At 38.9% G+C, this 22,336-nt stretch overlaps 1 protein-coding gene across 1 annotated transcript in view; it reads right to left on the bottom strand.

The window, feature by feature from the left end:
* SEL1L2 (SEL1L2 adaptor subunit of SYVN1 ubiquitin ligase) overlaps positions 1 to 22,336 on the bottom strand; it is a 132,509-nt gene that overhangs the window by 32,660 nt on the left and 77,513 nt on the right. The window contains exons 6-10 of the mRNA XM_074405379.1: positions 7,289 to 7,342; positions 6,761 to 6,820; positions 6,588 to 6,669; positions 4,811 to 4,965; positions 3,522 to 3,578 (exon numbers count right to left, since the gene is read on the bottom strand). Of these exons, the coding sequence (XP_074261480.1) occupies positions 3,522 to 3,578; positions 4,811 to 4,965; positions 6,588 to 6,669; positions 6,761 to 6,820; positions 7,289 to 7,342 (408 nt within the window). The remainder of the gene's footprint in view (positions 1 to 3,521; positions 3,579 to 4,810; positions 4,966 to 6,587; positions 6,670 to 6,760; positions 6,821 to 7,288; positions 7,343 to 22,336) is intronic.

The raw sequence follows: 22,336 nt of genomic DNA, 5'->3' as shown, positions 1-22,336 counted from the left end.
TATTATTTGAACTAATATCTTCTTTTGAAAAAATGAACATGATTTTTCATTGGCTCTTAGAAAATCTGTAGTTTAATCAGTTTGTAACATTTCCCCTAGAATAAAATACCAAGAAAATGTATTGTTCTAAAAACATTTATGAATACTTCTTTCATCTCTGGCTCTGTAGATCATCCTGCGAAGAGGTGGTATTAGCTCTTTTTAAAAAAATTTTTACATGAGTTGCAGGATAGACAAAGCAGTTGCCCTTACAAATTTGATATTATTCCTCTGCTGAGTTTAAATTAATTATGCTTTATCCACTTTAATAATATGCAATCAAACATCCCGCTTTTCTAATCTAATTTATTCTGAGCCTGCATATATTTAGAAATGCAAATAATATTAAAATCTATTTGTAAAAAAATGCAAGATAATGTAATCAAGAATTGCATATACAATATTTTTCAATAATTAAGAATTTGGTCAGGGAGGGTAAAAATGTGTTCTGTGATGACAATGCATGAGAGAGATTAGTTCAGCCAAACAGTGAAGTGGGCGGGGTGGGGGGGGCTGTTGAAGAAAGGCAAGCTAGTTATTTCCAGGTATTCTGAAATTTAATTTTCTGCACAGTGGACTGGAGCATGATACATAAAAAGAGCCTTATACTAATAATTTTCTTTGGTGGACTGAAATATTAGCATACTGGCTCAAGTGGTGGTCTTCAGGCTGAGGATTATAGTTAAAAATAAGGTACTGTATATTTCAAAATAACTGGAAGAGAGGGTTTTGAATGTTCTCAGCACAAAGAAATGACAAGTGTTTGTGGTGATGGATTTGCAAATTATCCTGGCTTGATCACTGCATAATGTATACATTACATTTGTATAAATATGTATCTATTACATAATGTATGAATTATGCAATAATCAAAACATCACATTGTAGCCCATACATATGTACAATTATTATGAGTCAATTAAAAAATAAAAGGAAAGAAAACATTATTCTCTCTGAGGAGGTGAGACTTGGAAAGATGAGAAGTGAAGCATGAAAAGAGCTGCAGTAATAGCCTTTGGGAAACTGGATTTATCTTTCTATCTTCCCTCTCCTTTATGTTTCTCCCTTGCTATTCCAAGTTGATTCTGATGCAGCTACAGTATGGTATGTTGCAAGAATGTCCACAGTACTTTGCAGCTCTGTCCATTGAGAGGAGAAGCCCATTTCCCTACCCCTCCAATCTTGCTGGCCTTGTGATTTGCTTTGGCCAAAAGAGTGTGGCAGAAGTATTTGTCAGTCTGAGCTCGGGCCTCAAGAGACTTCTGCTCTGGTGTCCGTAGAACCTTTGACTGCCATGTGGAAAGCCTGGACCAGTTGGCTGGAGCATGAGACCAGTTGGAGAGGGGCTCCAGTCATTCTAGCAGTCACAGATGAAGCCATCATAAACCAGTCAGTTCTAGCTAATGTTCCACCTAATTGCAGATGCATGAGCAAGCTCAGCTAAGATTAGCTGAGCCTGGCCCAGATCAGAATTGCTCAGCTGAGCCTAACCAAAACTGCTGACCTGCCAAAATTATGAATTAAACAAATAGTTATTATTGAAAACCACCTACATTTGGGACTGTTTTTTTAAAATGCAGACAAAGATAACTGATAGATAAGTCAATTTGTCTGAAGGTTTGAGATTTCATCTGGCATCCTCCATTCAAGTTCAGGTTCATTAAGCTGAGGTAAGAAGAAGGGACCAGCTTGTTCTTACCCCCATAGAGTAACCAAACCACAAGGATGGTTCCGGAATTAAACTCATCTTCTTGGGATATGTGGAAGCAGGAGGCCCAACCTACTAACAGAAAGAGCTAAAGGAAACTGAGTGTCATGTCATTCCTTCTTTTTGCTTTATAAATGAGGGAACAGATTATTGAAGCTGGTTTTGTTTTTGTCTCAATCAAATCAAGTTTAATGGAAATAACTCAGGTTTTGATTTTTGAAGGCCTGAGTTCAGTTTCTGCTTCTTAAACAATTTTACTTCTCAGCTGTGAGCCTTGAAGCAATTTACTTTATCTCTCCAGCCTCTGCTTCTCATTTGTAAAGCAGATGTAATAAAACCTCATGAATGAGCCCACAAGAGGTCCTGGCTAGGTGATGCTCAGCTGCCTGGCTGCTACACAACAGCTCTGGGATCCTGCGTTACCAGCCTGGGATTGCACTTCATCCTCACCTGGAGGCAGCTGCAGCTGCCATCTGGTGATCATGGTGGCTGGAGCTGACTGAAGTACCAACTTTGTGGGATTTTACTGCACTGTACAAAGATTGGTGTGTCTTCTTTACAGCAGAAGCTAGGGTGCCCTCACATCCAAATTTCACGTTTATGGAAAATGAAGAATTCTTCCTAGTTATACATTCTATGATTAACATGAGATTTCAGGCTGAAATCTGACAGAGTAATATTAAGAATCTAGATATTCCCATCTAAGAAGGTAAAACTTTGGTTATGATTAAGATGAAAAAAAATCCACAGATCTTCAACTGAGCCGTCTTGGGGTGCATATGCTTATTTAAATTCCTACCTATTTTATCACATTTTATGAAATTACTTCAGCATTTACCTGATGTTTACTGGACCACATATAAAATACAAATAATAGTACCAAAGACACATTCATAAAATAACAACACTAAATGAAATGCCAAGTAATAATAGATCACTTTTTTAGGTAATAGCCTTATGAAGTAGTTGTTTCTATCACTTAGCCATTGGGAATATGTTGAAATAGGCTATTTCCTTTGAGACAAAGAGCATGTGGCTCCTATAAATGAAAAGAGCTGCAAAATCATCTTAAAAAAAAAGAAATCCGGTTACTTCCCAGGTCTGTGGTGATGTAGGGCCTTGAAACCACTATCAGAATCTAAGCAAGAACTCATCCCATGACCCTGGCATCATACAGAGGAGGAGCCTGTGTAGGTCAAGTTCATTTGCTTTTTTCTGTGCTATAAATTTGAATGGTTAATTAATCTTTTAACCTCACTAAAATAAGGTAAGGTTAAGCAAAATGATTGAAAAGAGCTTTGCAAATGTATAAAGATGTTTAATATATTTTAGATTATATTAAAACCAGTCTGTCTTCTGATCTAGCCAAATGGGAATGAATTTGCTTCTCAGGCTCATTAGCAGTGAGCCCCCAGGTGAACTCTGCAGCTGGCCTTGGGTGCAGGCTGGCAGATGGGGATATTCTCTTCCTAATCCCAGGCCAAGTGCGTGTAGGTGGGCAGAGACTAGGTTCTACTGGAACGTGGATACACCCCTGCCTCGACTGCTCCTCACAAGTTCCTTCCCTTTTTGTTCTTGAAGGCAAGTGGGCAAGTACTCCCTCTGGAGAACTTAGTTCTTCCTAAGAAGCTGGGTAGCATAGTTGACCAAGAAAGCAGCAGTGGGCTTTCTGAGCACTCTTCCACCTCTCCCTCTCCCTACTTTCACTTCCCTGCCAGCCTCCCTCACCACTACCCTCCCCACTCCATGTGACTGAATCTTGAGATTGACTTACGTAGTAATCCTGATTTAGACCTTTTCTCCCAATTAGATGTAATTGTCCAAGAGAAACCTAGGAACAATGAATTTGGAAATGATTTTAGCACAGTATTACTTTAAAGAAAACATTTACGTGGTGATTTTATTGTAGTATGTTGATTGTTGGATGCATTTGCAATGTCCTGAAAAAAATCAGGGAAACATTCCAGACTATATCATTTATTGAGTAATTGGTTGCTGCTGGATATATGGCTTTCTTAGTGGCTGGAAGCTGGCCTGCTGGAGTACAGAAACACTCAGGCACATAAACCTAGGGGCCTTAACTCTTGGCTCTCAAAGATCATGCAAATATTGTCTCTTTCCCAAAGAGAGAACCCTTCTGGATTGTTGTAGTTTATGCATATTAAAACCAACATTAGATGGTGCTTTTTTTCTATAATTAAGATCTAAGTCTGTTGGGCATGATGGCTCATGCCTGTAATCCCCCTGTAATCCCAGCATTTTGGGAGGCCAAGGTGGGTTGATCACTTGAGGCCAGGAGTTGAAGACCTGCCTGGGCAACATGGTGAAACCCCATCTCTGCAAAAAATGCAAAAATTAGCCAAAGGTGGTGGCACATTCCTGTAGTCCCAACTAAAGAGGACGAGGTGGGAGGATGACTGAGCCCAAGAGGCAGGGGTTGCAGTGAGCTGAGATTGCACCATTGCACTCTAGCCTGAGTGACAGAGAGTCATCATGTCTTACTAAATAAATAAATAAATAAAAGGCCGATGCGGTGGCTTCTGCCTGTAATCCCAGCAGTTTGGGAGGTGGAGGCAGGCGGCTCACGAGGTCAGGACATTGAGACTGGATAAACATATTGAAACTGCATCTCTACTAAAAATACAAAAAAATTAGCCAGGTGTGGTGGTGGGCACCTATAATCCCAGCTACTCAGGAAGCTGAGGCAGGAAAATCACTTGAACCTGGGAGGCAGAGGTTGCAGTGAGTGGGGATCATGCCACTGTATTCCCTGGGTGACAGAGTGAGTCTCCTTCTCCAGAAAAAGAGAAGAATCTAATTCTTTAAAAATTAATTTTTAAATAAGAAATGCAAAACAAAAATGCTATTATTATGGCAACTAGTTCTCTGGTGGGCTACAGGAACTGCAAGTAGCAGGGAGCAAAACCAGTAGGTGAGAGGAGGGTGTCTGTCTCCCCTTTCTTATTAAGGATGGGGCATTGCTCATCCCTTCAGGACTCAGAAAGAATTAAGCCTCTTCTAATTTTCATATTCTAAAAATACAATCTCATCTGTATACATTACTTGTATCTGAACATCTCCTCTTTCTGCCAAAAATTTATAGTATTGGTATATGTCCCAATCCAAAATCTCACTGTTAGAACTCAGATTTTCAGGTCTTTCCGTTAGTCTCACTTTTTCCACTGGAACACCTTCACTTTTTTCCAATGTGTCAGCAACTGTGAATGAAAACAAGCCAGAGAATAGCTAGAAAACAGAGGCTGCAAGAGATAACAGTCAGTTTAGAGAAAACACTGTTAGCTTATTATCTTAAATTTTGCAGATTTTTGGCCAGGCATGGTTGCTCATGACTGTAATCCCAGCACTTTGGGAGGCTGAGGTGGCCAGATTGCCTGAGATTAGAAGTTCAAGATCAGCCTGGCCAACAACATGGCGAAATCCTGACTCTACTAAAAATACAAAAATTAGCAGGGTATGGTGGTGCACATCCATAATACCAGATACCTGGGAAGCTGAGACATGAGAATCGCTTAAACCCTGGAGGTGGAGGCTTCAGAGCGAAGATCGAGCTACTGTACTCCAGGCTGGATGACAGAGCGATACTCTGTCTCAAAAAAAAAAAAAAAAAAAAAGAAAAGAAAAAAGAAATTTGGAGATTTTTGTTTATTGGGTTCTGAGAAAAGTGCAAGATACCTAGTTTTTCTTTGCAACTGACACAAGCATTGTATCAACTTGTATCAGACTCTACTGAAGATCTTGACCAAAAAGACTCAAGGAAAGGGGATATTTTAGGAGCAGACAACTCACTCCATCCATCATTTTTTTCTGGGACTATGCGTATAATATAGGAATAATCACTGCTCTTTATTCCCTGTGGATAGTCTGAAAATAAATATAAAGATAAATATGCTTCAATACATCTAACAAAATGTGCAGTCTGAAATACATATAATAATTCCAATTTTATTAAGCACATGAAATGATCTTGTTACATACAGCATCTTAAATTCAAAACTAGTTTTTTCCCTCCTTCTTTCTTTTCTCAGATCCTAATAGTACTAAAGATGTGTATTTAGATGTTATTCTGATTACATTTAGACCAATGGTTGCTTGAATTGTTCTCATTATGTGGTGACAGATACCTCCAATGTATGTACCTTACATTCATTCCTTTAGGAACTTTTATCCAGTCGTCCCATATTCTAAATGCTATATTTAGGGAAACTGCTTAATATTTATTGGTGCTACATTCAAATTCTTAGTAAAGGAAAGAACATCACAAATGCAAGTAAAACAGAATTGTTGAGGATACATGTTAACAAAAATATAAAAATGAGTATAATCCTTTTTGTTTGTTTTTTGAGATGGAGTCTCGTCTATCTCCAGGCTGGAGTGCAGTGGCACGATCTGCTCACTGCAACCTCTGCCTCCCCATTTCAAGCGATTCTCCTGCCTCAGCTTCATGAGTAGCTGGGAATACAGACACACGCCACCACACCTAGCTAATTTTTGTATTTTAGTAGAGGCAAGGTTTCACCGTGTGAGCCAGGATGGTCTCGATCTATTAACCTCGTGATCCACCTGCCTCGGCCTCCCAAAGTGCTGGAATTACAGGCGTGAGCCACTTTGCCCGGCCAAAAATGAGTATAATCTTTTAAAATGATTTGGAAAGTAACAGGAAACAGAAATTCTGTATTGTATTAAAAGAATTGTATTATAACATGTTAAAAACATACATTTTGATATTTTCATAAGTTAATATCAATTGAACTGTTATTGATTTATTTCTCTAATTGCTTGGCAACTGTTTATTTTAAAATAAATTATATGGATTACTTACTATAATCTGCCACTTTCTTGTAATGACTTAGGGCAACTTCACAATTCTGTAGAACATTGATTCCTGACAAATATCTGTATCCCTAAAACACAGGCAGATGCATTCTTAATGTTCAAGACAATGCTGTATTTATGGCACACGAATTTGTTCTCAAGAATATTTTGTTTACAAACCAAAATCATCTGGGACATCATGCTTCCTCCAGCACTTCCAAAGGTGTAATATATTAGTGCCTAAAGTAAAAACCAACAAACAAAACAACAACAACAACAAAATCAAACTAGGTTGGCCATCTAAATTTGAAACTTAAACCAACTATACCTTTTTTATTCTCAGCCCCACAATGACCCATTGAGTTACTTCAAAATGCATTTCAAACTTCCCTCTCCTCTATAGAGATGGCTGCCATTTATTGGGGGTTTACTAATCTCTTGAGTCTGTGATAAGTGAATTGTATAAGATACTTCATTTAATCATCATAATTTCCCTATGAAGTAGATATTATCTATCTTCAATGAAGAAGCCAACTTATGAGACTTTAAGAAACTTATGGCATAAGAACATTAAATTTCTTTGACGATTAATCTGGTGCTTTCAACCACTACAGTAGAGTGAGCTCCTTTACTTAATGAGTAGATTCTATTCGAAGTCCCTTTTAAAGAAATCAGTTTTGTTCCAGAATAAAACAGAATAACCTTTACCTTGGCTTGATCATATTCCATTCCTATTCCATAAGAAGATAAAAATCCTAAAGCCTAAAGCACAAAAGAAAAAATAAAATTCAATAAATCAATTTATTTCCTAATTATTCTTATCTATATGGATAAGAGATATCTCAAATGTCTGCTCCATAATAGGTTGCATTGTTAATTACTTTCTTTCTTTCTTTCTTTCTTTTTTTTTGAGACAGAGTTTTGCTCTTGTTGCACAGGCTGTAGTGCAACGGCGCAGTCTTGGCTCACTGTAACCTCCACCTCCTGGTTCAACCGATTGTCCTGCCCCAGTTCACCAAGTAGCTGGGATTACAGGTGCCCACCACCACGCCCAGCTAATTTTTGTATTTGTAGTAGAGATGGGGTTTCCCGTGTTGGCCAGTCTGGTCTCAGACCTGAGGCCAGGCTGACCTCAGGTGATCCACCCACCTCGGCCTCCCAAAGTGCTGGGATTAAAGGCGTGAGTCCCCGTGCCCAACCATTGTTATTTTATTTTTTATACCATAACAAAGCACCTTTCTGCACTTTTATTAAGGTGGCAGGAATTTGGGAAAGCTCACAATAGTGGGAGGTTTGTGCAATATATGTAAATGTAGGCCAATTCTTATTGTATTTTAGTATAAATTACAGTAATAAAAACTAAAGGCCCTTATATACTTTCCTTTCTTGGAAATGAAATAGTTTTCCTTCAGTAGTTAAAACATTGTGATTTGGACACTTTTCTTCATATTATTTTTAATGTGATGGATATAATATATTCAAACAATAACAAATATACTGAATAAAAGAATGAAAGACTGAGCACAGAGCAAGATGGTGGAATAGGAAGCCTCAGACTGTGTTCCCTCACAGGGACAATGATTTAATTCCATAGGATCAAAAAAGCCTTTTTGAGAACTCCAGAAACCAGATAGAAGTCACAGACAGCAGGCAAGCTTAAAGCCAAGAACACCCAAGAAAAGCTATTTAATTTCATCCATGGTCCCTCCTCCCTCAAGCCAGCACGCAAAGTTAGGTTTTTAATTGATATCAAGAACAACAAAATTTTGGTCAGGTGCAGTAGCTCATGCCTGTAATCCCAGCACTTTGGGAGGCCAAGGTGGGTGGATCACCTGAGGTCAGAAGTTCAAGACCAACTTGGCCAAAATGTCAAAATCCTGTCACTACTAAAAATTTAAAAATTAGCCGAACATGTCGGCAGGCACCTGTAATTGCAGATACTGGGGAGGTTGAGGCAGGAGAATCATTTAAACCTGGGAGGCAGAAATTACAATAAGCAGAGATCACACCACTGCACTCCAGCCTGAGCGACAGAGAGACTCCATTTTAAAAATCAAAACAGGCTGGGTGAGGTGGCTCACGCCTGTAATCTTAGCACTTTGGGAAGCTGAGGCAGGTGGATCATGAGGTCAGGAGTTCAAGACCAGCCTGGCCAATATGGTGAAACCCCGTCTCTACTAAAAATACAAAAAAATAATTAGCCAGGAGTGGTGGCACATGCCTGTAGTCCAAGCTACTTGGGAAGCTGAGGCAGAAGAATCACTTGAACCCGGGAGGCAGAAGTTGCAGTGAGCTGAAATCATGCCACTTCTTTCCAGCCTGGGGGACAGAGTGAGACTCCATCTCAAAAAAAAAAAAAAAAAAAATCAAAACAAGCAAATGCAAAACCAACAAAATTTGCAAACCTTTAGCTAGATCAACGAAACAAAAGAGAAGACTCACCAAAATTCAGAAGTGAAAGAGCAGACATTACAAATGATGTCACAGTAATAAAAAGGATCATATTATTATGAACAATTATATACCAACAAATTTGATAACTTAATAAAAATGGATGAATCGCCAGAAAAATACAACCTACCAATACTGAGCTTTGAAGAAATAGCAGATCTGAACAGATTTGTAATTAGTTAGTAGATTGAATCAGTAATCAGAAACCTCCCAACAAAGAAAAGCCCAGGACTGAATGGCAAACTAGAGAATTCTACCAAAAATTTAAGAAGAATTAACAGAAGTCCTTCACATTTTCCAAACTTTCTATGAGGTTGGCATTACCCTGATACCAAAACTAGATAAGGGCACTACAAGAAAACCATAAATCAATATACCTGAATATTGGTGCCAAAATCCTCAGCAAAAAAATACTAGCAAACTGAATTCATGGCACATTAAAAGGATTATACACCATAACCAAGAGGAACTTACTCCTGAAATACAAGAATGTTTCAACATTCAACCTAGGTATTAAGGCTGGCATCCATTAGCTATTCTTCCTGATGCTCTTTTTCCCTCCACAATCCCCCGTTTGACAGGCCCTCAGTGTGTGTTGTTCCCTCCCATGTATCCATGTGTTCTCATTGAGACAGCCAGGTGGGAGAGGGTCCCTGGAAAAATTCCAACCAGCCTGCACACTAGGGTGGAGCCTCAGGAATTTCACATCATTTGCAGCAGGGAGGAGCCTGGCCTCCTCTTTTCCTGTGTGGAACCTGGGATTCAAACTGTCAGTGGGAAGTGCTCTCGCAGGGACTGTGGCCTTGCAAGAGTCCGTTTACCCCTTTTCTTCCTTTTTCACCCATAAAATCCTCTCTTACCATTCTAATTGTCTGTGAGCCTGAATTTTCAAGGCCATGGGACAAAAAACCCTGTCTTTAGCTGAACTAAGGAAGTCCTGCAACATCATCTTTCAGCTCCCACTTATAAGTGAGAACATGTGGTATTTGGTTTTCTGTTCCTGTGTTAGTTTGCTGAGGATAATGGCTTCTAATTCCACCCGTGTCCCTGCAAAGGACATGATCTTGCTCCTTTTTATGGCTGCATAGTATTCTATGGTATATATGTACCACATTTTAAAAATCTAGTCTATCACTGATGAGCATTTAGGTTGATTCTGTGAATTCACAATTCTTTGCTATTGTGAATAGTGCTGCAATGAATATACGCATGCATCAATCAATTTATTTGTCCTGTAGAGTTACTCTTAGTCATGATTTTGCTGATTGAAACACTATTTTTTGTAAATTGGTAGGTAGAGTTAGAGGCTTGATTAAACTTAGTGTAACTTATTTGACAAGACTATCTCATAGAACGTGCTATGTTTTTCATCAGGAGGTGCATAATTTATTGTCTCTGCTTTGTGACACTAGCAGCCATTGATGAGCACTACTTAGGTCTGATGTAGGGTAGGCAAGCCCCGAAGTGGCTTAGCTCCTCAGGGTTCTTGGCTTTGCTCAAGAAAGAACTGAAGGGTAAGCTGGTGGTAGGACGGAAAAAAACAGCTTTATCAAAGCAGCAATGTTACAGCTTTGGCAGAATTACAGCTTTATAACTGCTTCTGAAGAGCGGGGCTACCCCATAGGCAGTGTGCTGAGAGTGGCAGTGCAGGGTAGTTCTGCAGTCATATTCATAGCTACTTTGTTGTTGTTATTTTTGTTTTGTTTTGTCTTGTTTTTGAGACAGAGTCTCACTCTGTTGCCCAGGCTGGAGTGCAGTGGTGCCATCTTGGCTCACTGCAACCTCCGCCTCACAGGTTCAAGTGATTGTACTGTCTCAGCCTCCCAAGTAGCTGATATTACAGGTGCCCACCACCATACCCAGCTAATTTTTGTATTTTTAGTAGAGATGGGAGTTTCATCATTGTGGTTAGGCTTGTGTCAAACTCCTGACCTGAAGTAATCCACCCCTCAGCCTTCCAAAGTGCTGGGATCATAATTGTAAGCCACCATGCCCAGCCTTCATACCTACTTTTAATTACATGTAGATTAAGGGGTGGTTTATGCAGAAATTGCCAGGAAAAGGATAGCGATTTCTGGATTGTCAGCTCATTGCCATAGAAAAGGGCAGTAACTCCAGGGTGTAGCCACGGCAATGGTAAACTGACATGGCACACTGGTGTGTGTGTCTTATGGAAAGCTGCTTCCATCTCATCCCTGTTGTACTTAGTCCTCAAATTGGTCCAGTGTCTGAGCTCTACCTCTGGCATTGAGTTCCACCTCCTACCTCAGATCCACTGATTCATTAGGGGTGGTAATGAAGACATAATTCTGTCATTCCTTCTTCATTCATTAGCTGAAATAATTCTATTAAAAAAAAAGTCACCTACACTCTATTGTGCAGAATAGGCAAGATAAATACTGAACTCCCTTTATCAGCTTTCAAAATAATTTGAGTTGGTTCTTTAATGTCCCCCAAAGTGATGAATGAGTGTTGTTTCTAGGTATCATTATGAACAAATGGATTTAAATAGATTTTAGATGTTTCAGTTCATTGCGATCATTATTCATTTTGGTGCTTGCTCGTTCCAGCTTTAGCTGCTGGGAGCCTATTTGAGTTGGCTCCTCCATCCCTTGGTCATGACTCTAATTTCCTGACACCATCCTTCCTGTCAGGTATGATAAGATATTTTAAGATCATCTTGTATATTTCTTCTTCACACCTGGAATTTGACATTTTCCAAATTGCTGGTTCCTTTTTAATAGAAGAGGACTTCTTGTTTTTGCTTTAAAAATAATCCTTTTGTGAGGAGAGGGTTAATATCTACATTTAACTTTTACAATATTTTTGTCAAATCAATGCACATGTATTAAAAGTTAAAAATTCAAATGGTTCTGAAGAGCTGATCAACCACTTTAATGATTTCAACTGTTTCCTTCTGATAATTACCATCGCTATGACTCTAGCTAAATTGCTACTATTTGTCGTTGTTTAATTTACATATTTCACACATTATCTGTGGATGTGCTATGATAGATGATGCTTGGATCATCGATGTCACTTTTTCACTGTTCCTCCTCACTCCTTCTCTCAGTAGAGCCATAACACCATTTTTTGTCAGAACAGAATTGTAAAAGTCTGTGTAGTTTTGGAAATACTAGATTCAACAAATATTCTACTCATGATTTCTCTGAATACTCTGTCACCATTCTTAGCATTCTTAGAAGTTCATTCCACACACTTATGTGTGCCATTCCTAATATGCCTTTCTTTCTATCCTTCATATTAACAACACTCCAGTCTTAGCTATTCAACGTACTAGTCAAAGAAGTATTTAGGAGGCCAAGGCAGGCGGATCACTGGAGGTCAGGAGTTCAAGACCAGTCTGATCAACATGGTGAAACGCCATCTCTACTAAAAATTCAAAAATCAGGTGGGTGTGGTGGCAAGCCTGTAATCCCAGCTACTCATGAGGCTGAGGCAGGAGAATCACTTGAACCCAGTGGGGAGGTGGAGGTTGCAGTGAGCTAAAATCGTGCCACAGCACTCCAGCCTGGGTGACAAAGCGAGACTCCATATAAAAAAAAAAAAAAAAAAAAAGTATTTGTAGCCCGTAGTGTCATGAGCAGAATCCTGTGGAGTACTTCAGAGAAATTAGCCCATTACTGTTACCACTCTCCAACTGCCAATACCAAGATCACATTTTAATTTTTTCATCTGGTTCATAAGAATATCATGTGAGGCTCTGTAAAATGTCTTCCTAAAATCAAAATACATCAAGGCCTGACAATTCAATTAAAATAAAATTACATAATTTTTAAAGCTTTTTATTGCAATTTCAATTATGTTTATTACAATTTCAAGTACAAAGAACTCTGTAGGCTTGCAAATTGACTATGGAGTTCATTTCCTAAACACATAATAGCTCTAACATGTAGTTTATAAGTATAATTTGAGTCATTTCCTTCATACATACATCAAAAATAAAATATATATATATATATGTATTTGGCTGGGCGCAGTGGCTCACACCTGTGATCTCAACACTTTGGGAGGCCGAGGCAAGCAGATCACTTCAGGTCAGGAGTTTGGGACCAGTCTGACCAACATGGTGAAACCCTGCCTCTATCATAAGACAAAAATTAGCTGGGTGTGGTGGTGCCAGCCTGAAATCCCAGTTACTTGGAAGGCTGAGGCAGGAGGATTGCTTGAACCTGGGAGCAGAGATTGTAGTGAGCCGAGACGGCACCATGACACTCCAGCCTGGGAGACACAGCAAGACTCCATCTCAATATAAATAAATAAATATATAAAGAAATACTCTATGATTCTGCCAAATCCTCTAATCTCAAACATTCCTCTTTTAGGAAAATGGACCATAAATGCTGTTACTGCCAATGGAAGGCGTCTGGGATCCTAGTACTCCTCTAACCCTTGTAATGTACATATAAATGGCTAAATTGGCTCTTTTTAAGGATATCTTCTGCCAATATTAGATTTTTATTTTTCTTGCAACTCTTGGCAATTTTTGATTCTGCTCAATTTAGAATCTAATTTAGCTATGCAGAAATTTTGACAGTAAACAAATATACTGACCTTTTTTATAAGAAAATGAAAATGCTGTTCTATTGAGTTGGGCTTGTATTTTGACACTTTCATAAACAGTGGATCCTTTTGTGCAGAGCCTAGCAAACTATTTGGCCTGATCCTCTTGGAGAAATCTGTGAGTTCAGGAAGTTGTGAAGTGGGTTGTGTGAGAGTTACATTTCCATTCTGTGACTGGGGAGGGGCGTATTCCTCAGTATAAAACTCACTCTTAAAAGGAGTAGGCCTCTTTACTTTTACAATCACGCCTGTAATTCCAGCACTTTGGAAGGCTGAGGCTAGTGGATCACCTGAGGTCAAGAGTTCGAGACTAACATGGCCAACATAGTGAAACCCTGTCTCTACTAAAAATATCAAAATTAGCTGGGCATGGTGGCAGGTGCATGTAATCCCAGCTACTTGGGAGACTGAGGCAGGAGGATCACTTGAACCAGGGAAGCAGAGGTTGCAGTGAACCGAGATTGAGCTACTACATCCAACCTGGGTGACAGAGCAAGACTCCATCTCAAAAAAAAAAAAAAAAAGAGCAAAACCATGCTTTTACCAGCCTCAAATAATCAACTCAGGGTTACACTTCCACTCTCTTTAGCAGCAAACTAGCAATGGGTGATTTTGAAACTAATTCTCTGGAGGGCTCAGCCTTAATTTAATTTTTATAATACTACATGAAGTATGCCAGGACACTAGAGGAAGTCAAAAGATATTATGGGCTATCATGCAGTGAATATGCTGATTATAGTAAGCATTGTCCTATACTTTTATACTTGTGCATTGTCACTTACCAACTTTACAATAATCAATTTTTAGTATTTGGTCTTTTTCTGAGATAAGGGTGAGATAAAATCATATGGATTACAGAGTGATTAAATCTTAATCCAGAAAAGAGAAATGCTGTGAATTGAAAGAGAAGCTATATGATAGTGATGATACCAATGACACTTGCAGTGGTCTGTAAAGGTCAAGCTCTGTAAATTGTGTGTAAGACTTACTTCTTTTTCTTTTCTCTCTTTTTGTTTTTTAGACAAAGTTTCACTCTTGTCACCTAGGCTGGAATTCAGTGGCGCAGTCTTGGCTCACTGCAACCTCCACCTGACAGGTTCAAGTGATTCTTCTGCCTCAATCTGAAGTGATCTGCCCGCTTTGGCCTCCCAAAGTGCTGGGATTACAGGCTTGAGCCACCACGCCCAGCCTCTGTAACACTTATTTCTGAACTTAACCATTGTGCTGTGTTTTTAAGGAACCTTTGCAGTAGCTGGGTTTTAAATTAATAGAGTTAAGTGTAAAAAACATTTTACTATACTCCAAAGTAAATTACTCAAGTTTCATAATAACAATTTAAAAATTAATATTCCTCCTTCTACTTTGTACATAAGAAATTATTATTAAAGGAGAAAAAAGATTGAGCAATTTTCCTTTAATTATTGCATAAAGCTTGAAAACACCTGTGATCATTACTTTTAGCTCAAATTGCATACCAAACAAAAGTGTGAATCAACCCTAAAGAACAACTCAGGTACTGCCTGTACTCTTAATACAAAAAGAGCATTAACATCAAGAAGAAATGCTCAATGCAGGTAATTCTAGAATTATCAGAATGATCATTAGGTGGATACTAAAAATAATTTTTTTTTCCTGTAGCAGCACAGGGCTAATAACCTATAGTCCCTCTGTGAAATGTTTCTATAATTTAATTTTTTTATTTTTTACATTTTTTTTGAGACAGCATCTCACTCTGTTTCCCAGGCTGGAGTGCAGTGGCCCCATCTCAGCTCACTCTGCCTCTCAGGTTCAAGCGATTCTCCTGCCTCAGCCTCCCAAGTAGTTGGAATTACAGGTGTGTGCTCTGCTAATTTTTGTATTTTTAGTAAAGATGGAGGTTCACCATGTTGGCCAGGCCGGTCTCAAATTCCTGACCTCAAGCACTCTGCCCACCTCGGCCTCTCAAAGTGCTGGGATTACAGGCATGAGTTACCAAGCCCAGCCCTATAATTTAAATTTGAAATAAATGAAGAAAATATGGAATCTTTGCCATTAAAATAGAATTATTCTAGAATCATAAAGCATGAAAAAATAGGCAAACACACATATCTTTCTCTTTTATATGTCAATGACGTTTATTTTTACATGATAGAATGAATTTTTTTTTTTTTGAGACGGAGTTTCTCTCTTGTTACCCAGGCTGGAGTGCAATGGTGCGATCTTGGCTCACCGCAACCTCCGCCTCCTGGGTTCAGGCAATTCTCCTGCCTCAGCCTCCTGAGTAGCTGGGATTACAGGCACGCGCCACCATACCCAGTTGATTTTTTTGTATTTTTAGGAGAGACGGGGTTTCACCATGTTGACCAGGATGGTCTCGATCCCTTGACCTCGTGATCCACCCGCCTCGGCTTCCCAAAGTGCTGGGATTACAGGCTTGAGCCACTGCGCCCGGCAGAATGAATTTTAATATAATCTACAGCAAAACTATTTTAAACTATGTAACCAAGGAAGTGTATACATCTAAGTTAAATATTTTTTTCTGATATCAAAGGTAATACATATCCATGAATAAAACGTTTAGAGGAAAAAAACCCAGAAATGTATTTTTAGAAAGAAAATAGGTGGCTCATGCCTGTGATCCCAGTGCTTTGGAAAGCTAAGGATGGAGTATCACCTGAGGCCAGGAGTTTTAGACCAGCCAGGGCAACATAGTGAGATCCTGTCTTTACAAAAAATTTTCAAAAAATATTAGCCTGATGTGGTGGCCTGCTTTTGCTGTCCTAGCTACTTAGGAGGCTGAGGTGGGAGGATTGTTTGAGCTCAGGAGGTTTTAAGGGTACAGTGAGCCACGATTGTGCCCCTGCATTCTAGCTTGGGCAATGGAGCAAGATCCTATCTCAAAAACAAATAAACAGAAAATAATCACCACAAATAGTACCACACTTAGAGATCACTACCATTAAATTATGTTTTAAGGGCAATACAGTGCAAATGAGTAATTTCTCTCTCTCTTTTTTTTCTTTTTCTTTTTTTAACTTGAGAGACAGTTAAAAATATAACTGGCTCTGTTGCCCAGGCTGGAGGGTAGTGACATGATCATGGCTCACTGCAACCTCGACCTCCTTGGCTCAAGCAATCCCCCCACCTCAGCCTCCTAAGTAGCTGGGACTAAATACTTATTTATTTTTTCATAGAGACAGGGTCTTAGTGTGTTGCTCAGGATTGTCTTGAACTCCTGGCTCAAGTGATCACCTGCCTCAGCCTCCCGAAGTGTTGGGATTGCAGGCATGAGCCAGCAAACCTGGCTGACTAATTTCTTGTTTTTTTTTTTTGTTTTTTGTTTTTTGTTTTTCTTTTAGGCAGGGTTTTTAAGCTCTATTGCCCAAGCTGGAGTGCAGTGGTGCAGTGGTGTGAACACAGCTCACTGCAGCTTTGACCTCCTGGGCTCAATTGATCCTTCTGCCTTGGCCTCCTGAGTAGCTAGGACCACAGGCATACACCACCATGCTCAGCTAATTTCTATTTTTTAAAATTTTGTAGAGACAGTGTTCTCATCATGTTGCCCAGGCTGATCTTAAAATCCTGGGTTCAAGCAGTGCTCCTGCTTCAGCCTCCCAAAATGTTGGGATTACAGATGTGAGCCACTGTGTCTGGCCATTTTCAGCTCTTAAAGCAAATGAGATTTCATCTAACCTTCTTGTTTGGAAAATTAAAAATTTCCTATTGAGGACAGTTTCATCAATATTAAGGAAAGACTGAGTCTTTTTTTTTTATTTTTTAATATATATTTTATTGCATTTTAGATTTTGGGGTACATGTGAAGAACATGCAAGATTGTTGCATAGGTACACACATGGCAGTGTGATTTGCTGCCTTCCTCCCCATCACCTATATCTGACACTTCTCCCCATGTTATCCCTCCCCAACTCCCCAACCCCCACTGTCCCTCCCCTATTTCCTCACCACAGACCTGTGTGTGTGATGCTCCCCTCCCTGTGTCCATGTGTTCTCATTGTTCAATACCCGCCTATGAGTGAGAACATGCGGTGTTTGATTTTCTGTTCTTGTGTCAGTTTGCTGAGAATAATGGTTTCCAGGTTCATCCATGTCCCTACAAAGGACAGGAACTCATTGTTTTTTTATGGCTGCATAGTATTCCGTGATGTATATGTGCCACATTTTCCCTGTCTAGTCTATCACCGATGGGCATTTGGGTTGGTTCCAAGTCTTTGCTATTGTAAAGAGTGTTGCAATGAACATTTGTGTGCATGTGTCCTTATAGTGGAATGATTTATAATCCTTTGGATATATATCCAGCAATGAGATTCCTGGGTCAAATGGAATTTCTATTTCTAGGTCCTTGAGGAATCACCACACTGTCTTCCACAATGGTTGAACTAATTTACACTCCCACCAACAGTGTAAAAGTGTTCCTATTTCTCCACATCCTCTCCAGCATCTGTTGTTTCCAGATTTTTTAATTATTGCCATTCTAACTGGTGTGAGATGGTATCTCAATGTAGTTTTGATTGGCATTTCTCTAATGACCAGTGATGATGAGCATTTTTTCATATGTTTGTTGGCCTCATATATGTCTTCTTTTGTAAAGTGACTGTTCATATCCTTTGCCCACTTTTGAATAGGCTTGTTTGTTTTCTTCTTGTGTATCTGTTTTAGTTCTTTGTAGATTCTTGATATCAGCTCTTTGTCAAATGGGTAGATTGCAAAAATTTTTTCCCATTCTGTTGGTTGCCGATTCACTCTAATGATTGTTTCTTTTGCTGTGCAGAAGCTCTGGAGTTTAATTAGGTCCCATTTGTTTATTTTGGCTTTTGTTGCCAATGCTTTTGGTGTTTTAATCATGTAGTCCTTGCCTATGCCTAGGTCCTGAATGGTTTTGCCTAGGTTTTCTTCTAGATTTTTTATCATGTTAGGTCTTATGTTTAAGTCTTTAATCCATGTGGAGTTAATTTTAGTGTAAAGTGTCAGAAAGGGGTCCAGTTTCAGCTTTCTGCACATGGCTAGCCAGTTTCCCCAACACCATTTAGTAAACAGGGAATCTTTTCCCCATTGCTTGTTTTTGTCATGTTTGTCAAAGATCAGATGGTTGTAGATGTGTTGTGTTGCCTCCGAGGCCTCTGTTCTGTTCCATTGGTCTATGTCTCTGTTTTGGTACCAGTACTGTGCTGTTTTGATTACTGTAGCCTTGGAGTGAGTCTTTATAATTCTAATTACTGCCTCCTGGATGAGAAATGAGGAATAGAAAAATATATAACTTATCTACCTCCAGCCTGGTAAAGTAAAATATTTTACAGAACATTTTCTAGGGTATGATTATTTGAAATTTGCTCCATTTCCACCACTTTCATGAAGACTACTCTGTTAATTAATAGTTCTCATTATTTGAATGGTACAGATTCTGTGAAAATCTATTTAATGGACTCTGTTTATAACCTTAATTGCTTTTGTTGCCCTTATGGGGATTTCCTTCAGTTTATTTGAATTTTTGCAAGGAAAACCACTCAAGGTGCATGGAAAGAAGTAATTATGCCTCCTTTCCTCCATCCAGCTTCCCTTTGTACATAGTCAGAAATTGCATTTCTTCCCCTCTACCTCCTCAATGCCACTTTAATCGGAATTCTTATCTTTTTGTTGTTGTTATTAAATAGGGTCCCTACCAGATCTTTGGCACTCCAGGCTCCTCCCCTCTATTATATTTCAGTATTTCTGATTGTACTTCTCTTTCACCCCACAGATAGCAGGTATCTTCATTCTCTCTTCTCTCAATCTCTCTTTCATATTCTCTCTCTCTCCAGCTTCTTTAGCCACATTTCTGTTGTTAAGCTGTCCTCAAGAGTTCCCAATATTTACAGCAATGAGGGCAGAATTTCTGTGACAGGCTGGCACAAACAGCCCAAGAAGAAAGGTGGTCACTGGGCCAGCCTCACTAGAGAGCTGTGGTCAGTATGGCCTGTGGCCAGTCTTGTCCTAGCAACCAGCCATCAAACTATTGTTTGTGGCACAGAATCTCTTTAACATAGTTGTTCTTTGCACAAGGAAATACATCAACTGCAAGGGGACTTGCTATTGGAAACAGATTTTCCTAGAGTGGTGACAGGGATGATAGTCAAAATATAGAACTGAATCCATCAAAACACTGGAATTTAATCCAGCTGTAGTGTTGACAGCAGGATCCTGAAGGCTCTCTGCTTATCCAGATATTAACACTATGCTTGCTAGATCATGGGAAGTTTTGGGGCAGGGGAATCCAAGTGAGGAATAAGGGTGGCTGTGAGGGAGGGCATAGAGAGGGTTGGGCAGAGACTTTTAAATCAATCAATATCATAGTATTTTAGCATTTCAATAAACAGAGGCCAGGTGTGGTGGCTCATGCCTGTAATCCCAGAACTTTGGGAGGCTGAAGATGGCTGATCACCTGAGGTTAGGAGCTCAAGACCAGCCTGGCCAACATGGTGAAACTCCTTCTCTAGTAAAAATAACAAAAATTAGCTGGATGTAGTGGCACAGCCTGTAGTCCCAGTTACTCAGGAGGCTAAAACAGGAGAATCTCTTGAACCCACAAGGTGGAGTTTGCAGTGAGCTGAGATCACTCCATTGCACTCCAGCCTGGGCAACGAGTGAGACTCCATCTCAAAAAAACAAAACGAAACAAACAACAACAACAAAAACAGTTTGGCTGAATTTTGCATACCAGGTCAATGTCAGCTTTTGGGTCATAATTTTTGTCCTCAACTCATGCTCTGTTTTCTGGTTCTCCTTGAGACCAAAACACACATATCTAAACAAATATTCCCATTTTACGGAAGAGGAAATTGAGACCCAGAGAGGACAAATTATTAGGGGCCATTTGAGCCAGAACTGACTGACCCTAAAGACAATGCTGTTCAGACTAAAATTGTTACAGACAGTATTCATTACTGTTCTTTAACATTTGCTAAGGACTCTTGTAGATATTTTTTAGTTCTCACGGCAACCTTGTAAAATAATGTGGGCATTATTATCAATCTCAACCTTGTGAAATAATGTGGGCATTATTATCAATCTCTTTTTCAGGTTTGGGAAACCCAAGGTTTAGAGAAATAACTTCTTCAGGGATACTGAAAGAATGAACAAAAGATGGAAGAGCTATTATTATAAGGTAGAATATATGGACTCACATATGGTCAAAACTTCTGATTTGGGAACTTCTCTACTACCACACCATGCCACCTGAAGTCTGTAACTGTATGTTTCTTGGAGCACCATCTCAACAATGCCTATTTTCTTTACAAAGATGGCTGTAATAATTTGTGGACAGTGGTTAGACATTTAGAGTTGTTCCTCCTGGCACTGGGTTAGCATTCAGCCAATTACATTCTTCCACATGATTCTCCTTAAAACCAATGGGGGAAAAAAAATGGCAAGCAACTGATGGTCACTTAACTGGGATTTGAGGATATTTGTGGCCATGTGATAACCACACTACTTAGAATAACATTAGCTAGATGTAACTGACTAGATGTAACTACATTAGCTAAAGTAACATAAATTAGATGCAATAACCACATTAACTAGAGTGAAACTCCAACTTCAGCTCTAAAATCCATGTGTTTTAGGAACAATTCATGAAGTATGGAACTTCTTTTCTGAGAGTAATATTTCAACCTTGTATCAAATGCTTTGTTTAAATACAAACGAGTGAAGTCTTTAATATTTCCTTTATCCAATATTCTAGACTGAGTGAAAGTGTCCCTTCTTGCCTGAAACATTATTTACCTGCCCTAGGCAGAACTAGCCAGACCCTCTTCTGTGCCTAAAGCATTTTATACATACCTTAACTGTATCCACCTAAATTGTGCTGCAATTATTTGTATTTAAGGTTGACCTAGGAGGACTTTGACTTCTTAATCTTTTTCTCCCCATTAATTATATTATGCTTGGTACATAGTAGCTATCCAAGAAACAATTGTTGACTTATTAACTAATGTATACACCCACTAAAAAAATAAAATTCATGTGCACTAGTTGGGAAAGAAATTAGGTGTTGCCATTTTTAGTGGTAGGAGTAAGGGTAACATTTGGTCTTTAGTGACACCATTTTTAGTGGAGGAAACTGTTATCTCTGGTAATATTTGGTCTGTCTTGGAACTTTGTATTTTTGATTAGGAAAATACTGGGAATGAAGGTTTAATAACTCTCATATTTTATTATAACATTTACAAATCTGTTTTATTGCATTATTTCACATGTAATTTCAAGAAAGTCCCTGATGTAAAACAGTATTCAGCAACTTAATTTAAGTTATGTGGATTTTTAAAATGACGATGTTGGTCTGTATATATTTACATGGAAAGACATCTATGATACATTGTTAAGTGAATAAAGAGCAAGTTAGGAAGCAGCAACTAAAGTATTAGCTCATTTAAAAAAAATTCTATGGAGTCTTAGAAAATATTCCAGGAGAATAATATTGAAATAATAATATTATTTATATCTTCCTCCTTGCTGAAATTTTGTATCCTTTGACCAACATCTCCCTAATCCCCAGCCCCCCACATATCCTTTCTTTATAATGAAATATTACAATGTCCCAGGTATGAAACTAAGTGTCTTCCCACATTATTTTAATCCTCACAATAACTCCATAAATTCATTCATAATTTATTAATTAATTCCTCATTCAACTTTTAATTCTTGTCCCAGGTAGTGTGTTAAATGTTAGAGATATAGCAATGAACCAGA

This window comes from Saimiri boliviensis, chromosome 9 (genome assembly GCF_048565385.1).
Source record: "Saimiri boliviensis isolate mSaiBol1 chromosome 9, mSaiBol1.pri, whole genome shotgun sequence".
Classification (NCBI taxonomy): Eukaryota; Metazoa; Chordata; class Mammalia; order Primates; family Cebidae; genus Saimiri; species Saimiri boliviensis.
Note: the sequence above shows the minus strand (reverse complement) of the source record. Positions and strands in the feature narration are given on the sequence as shown.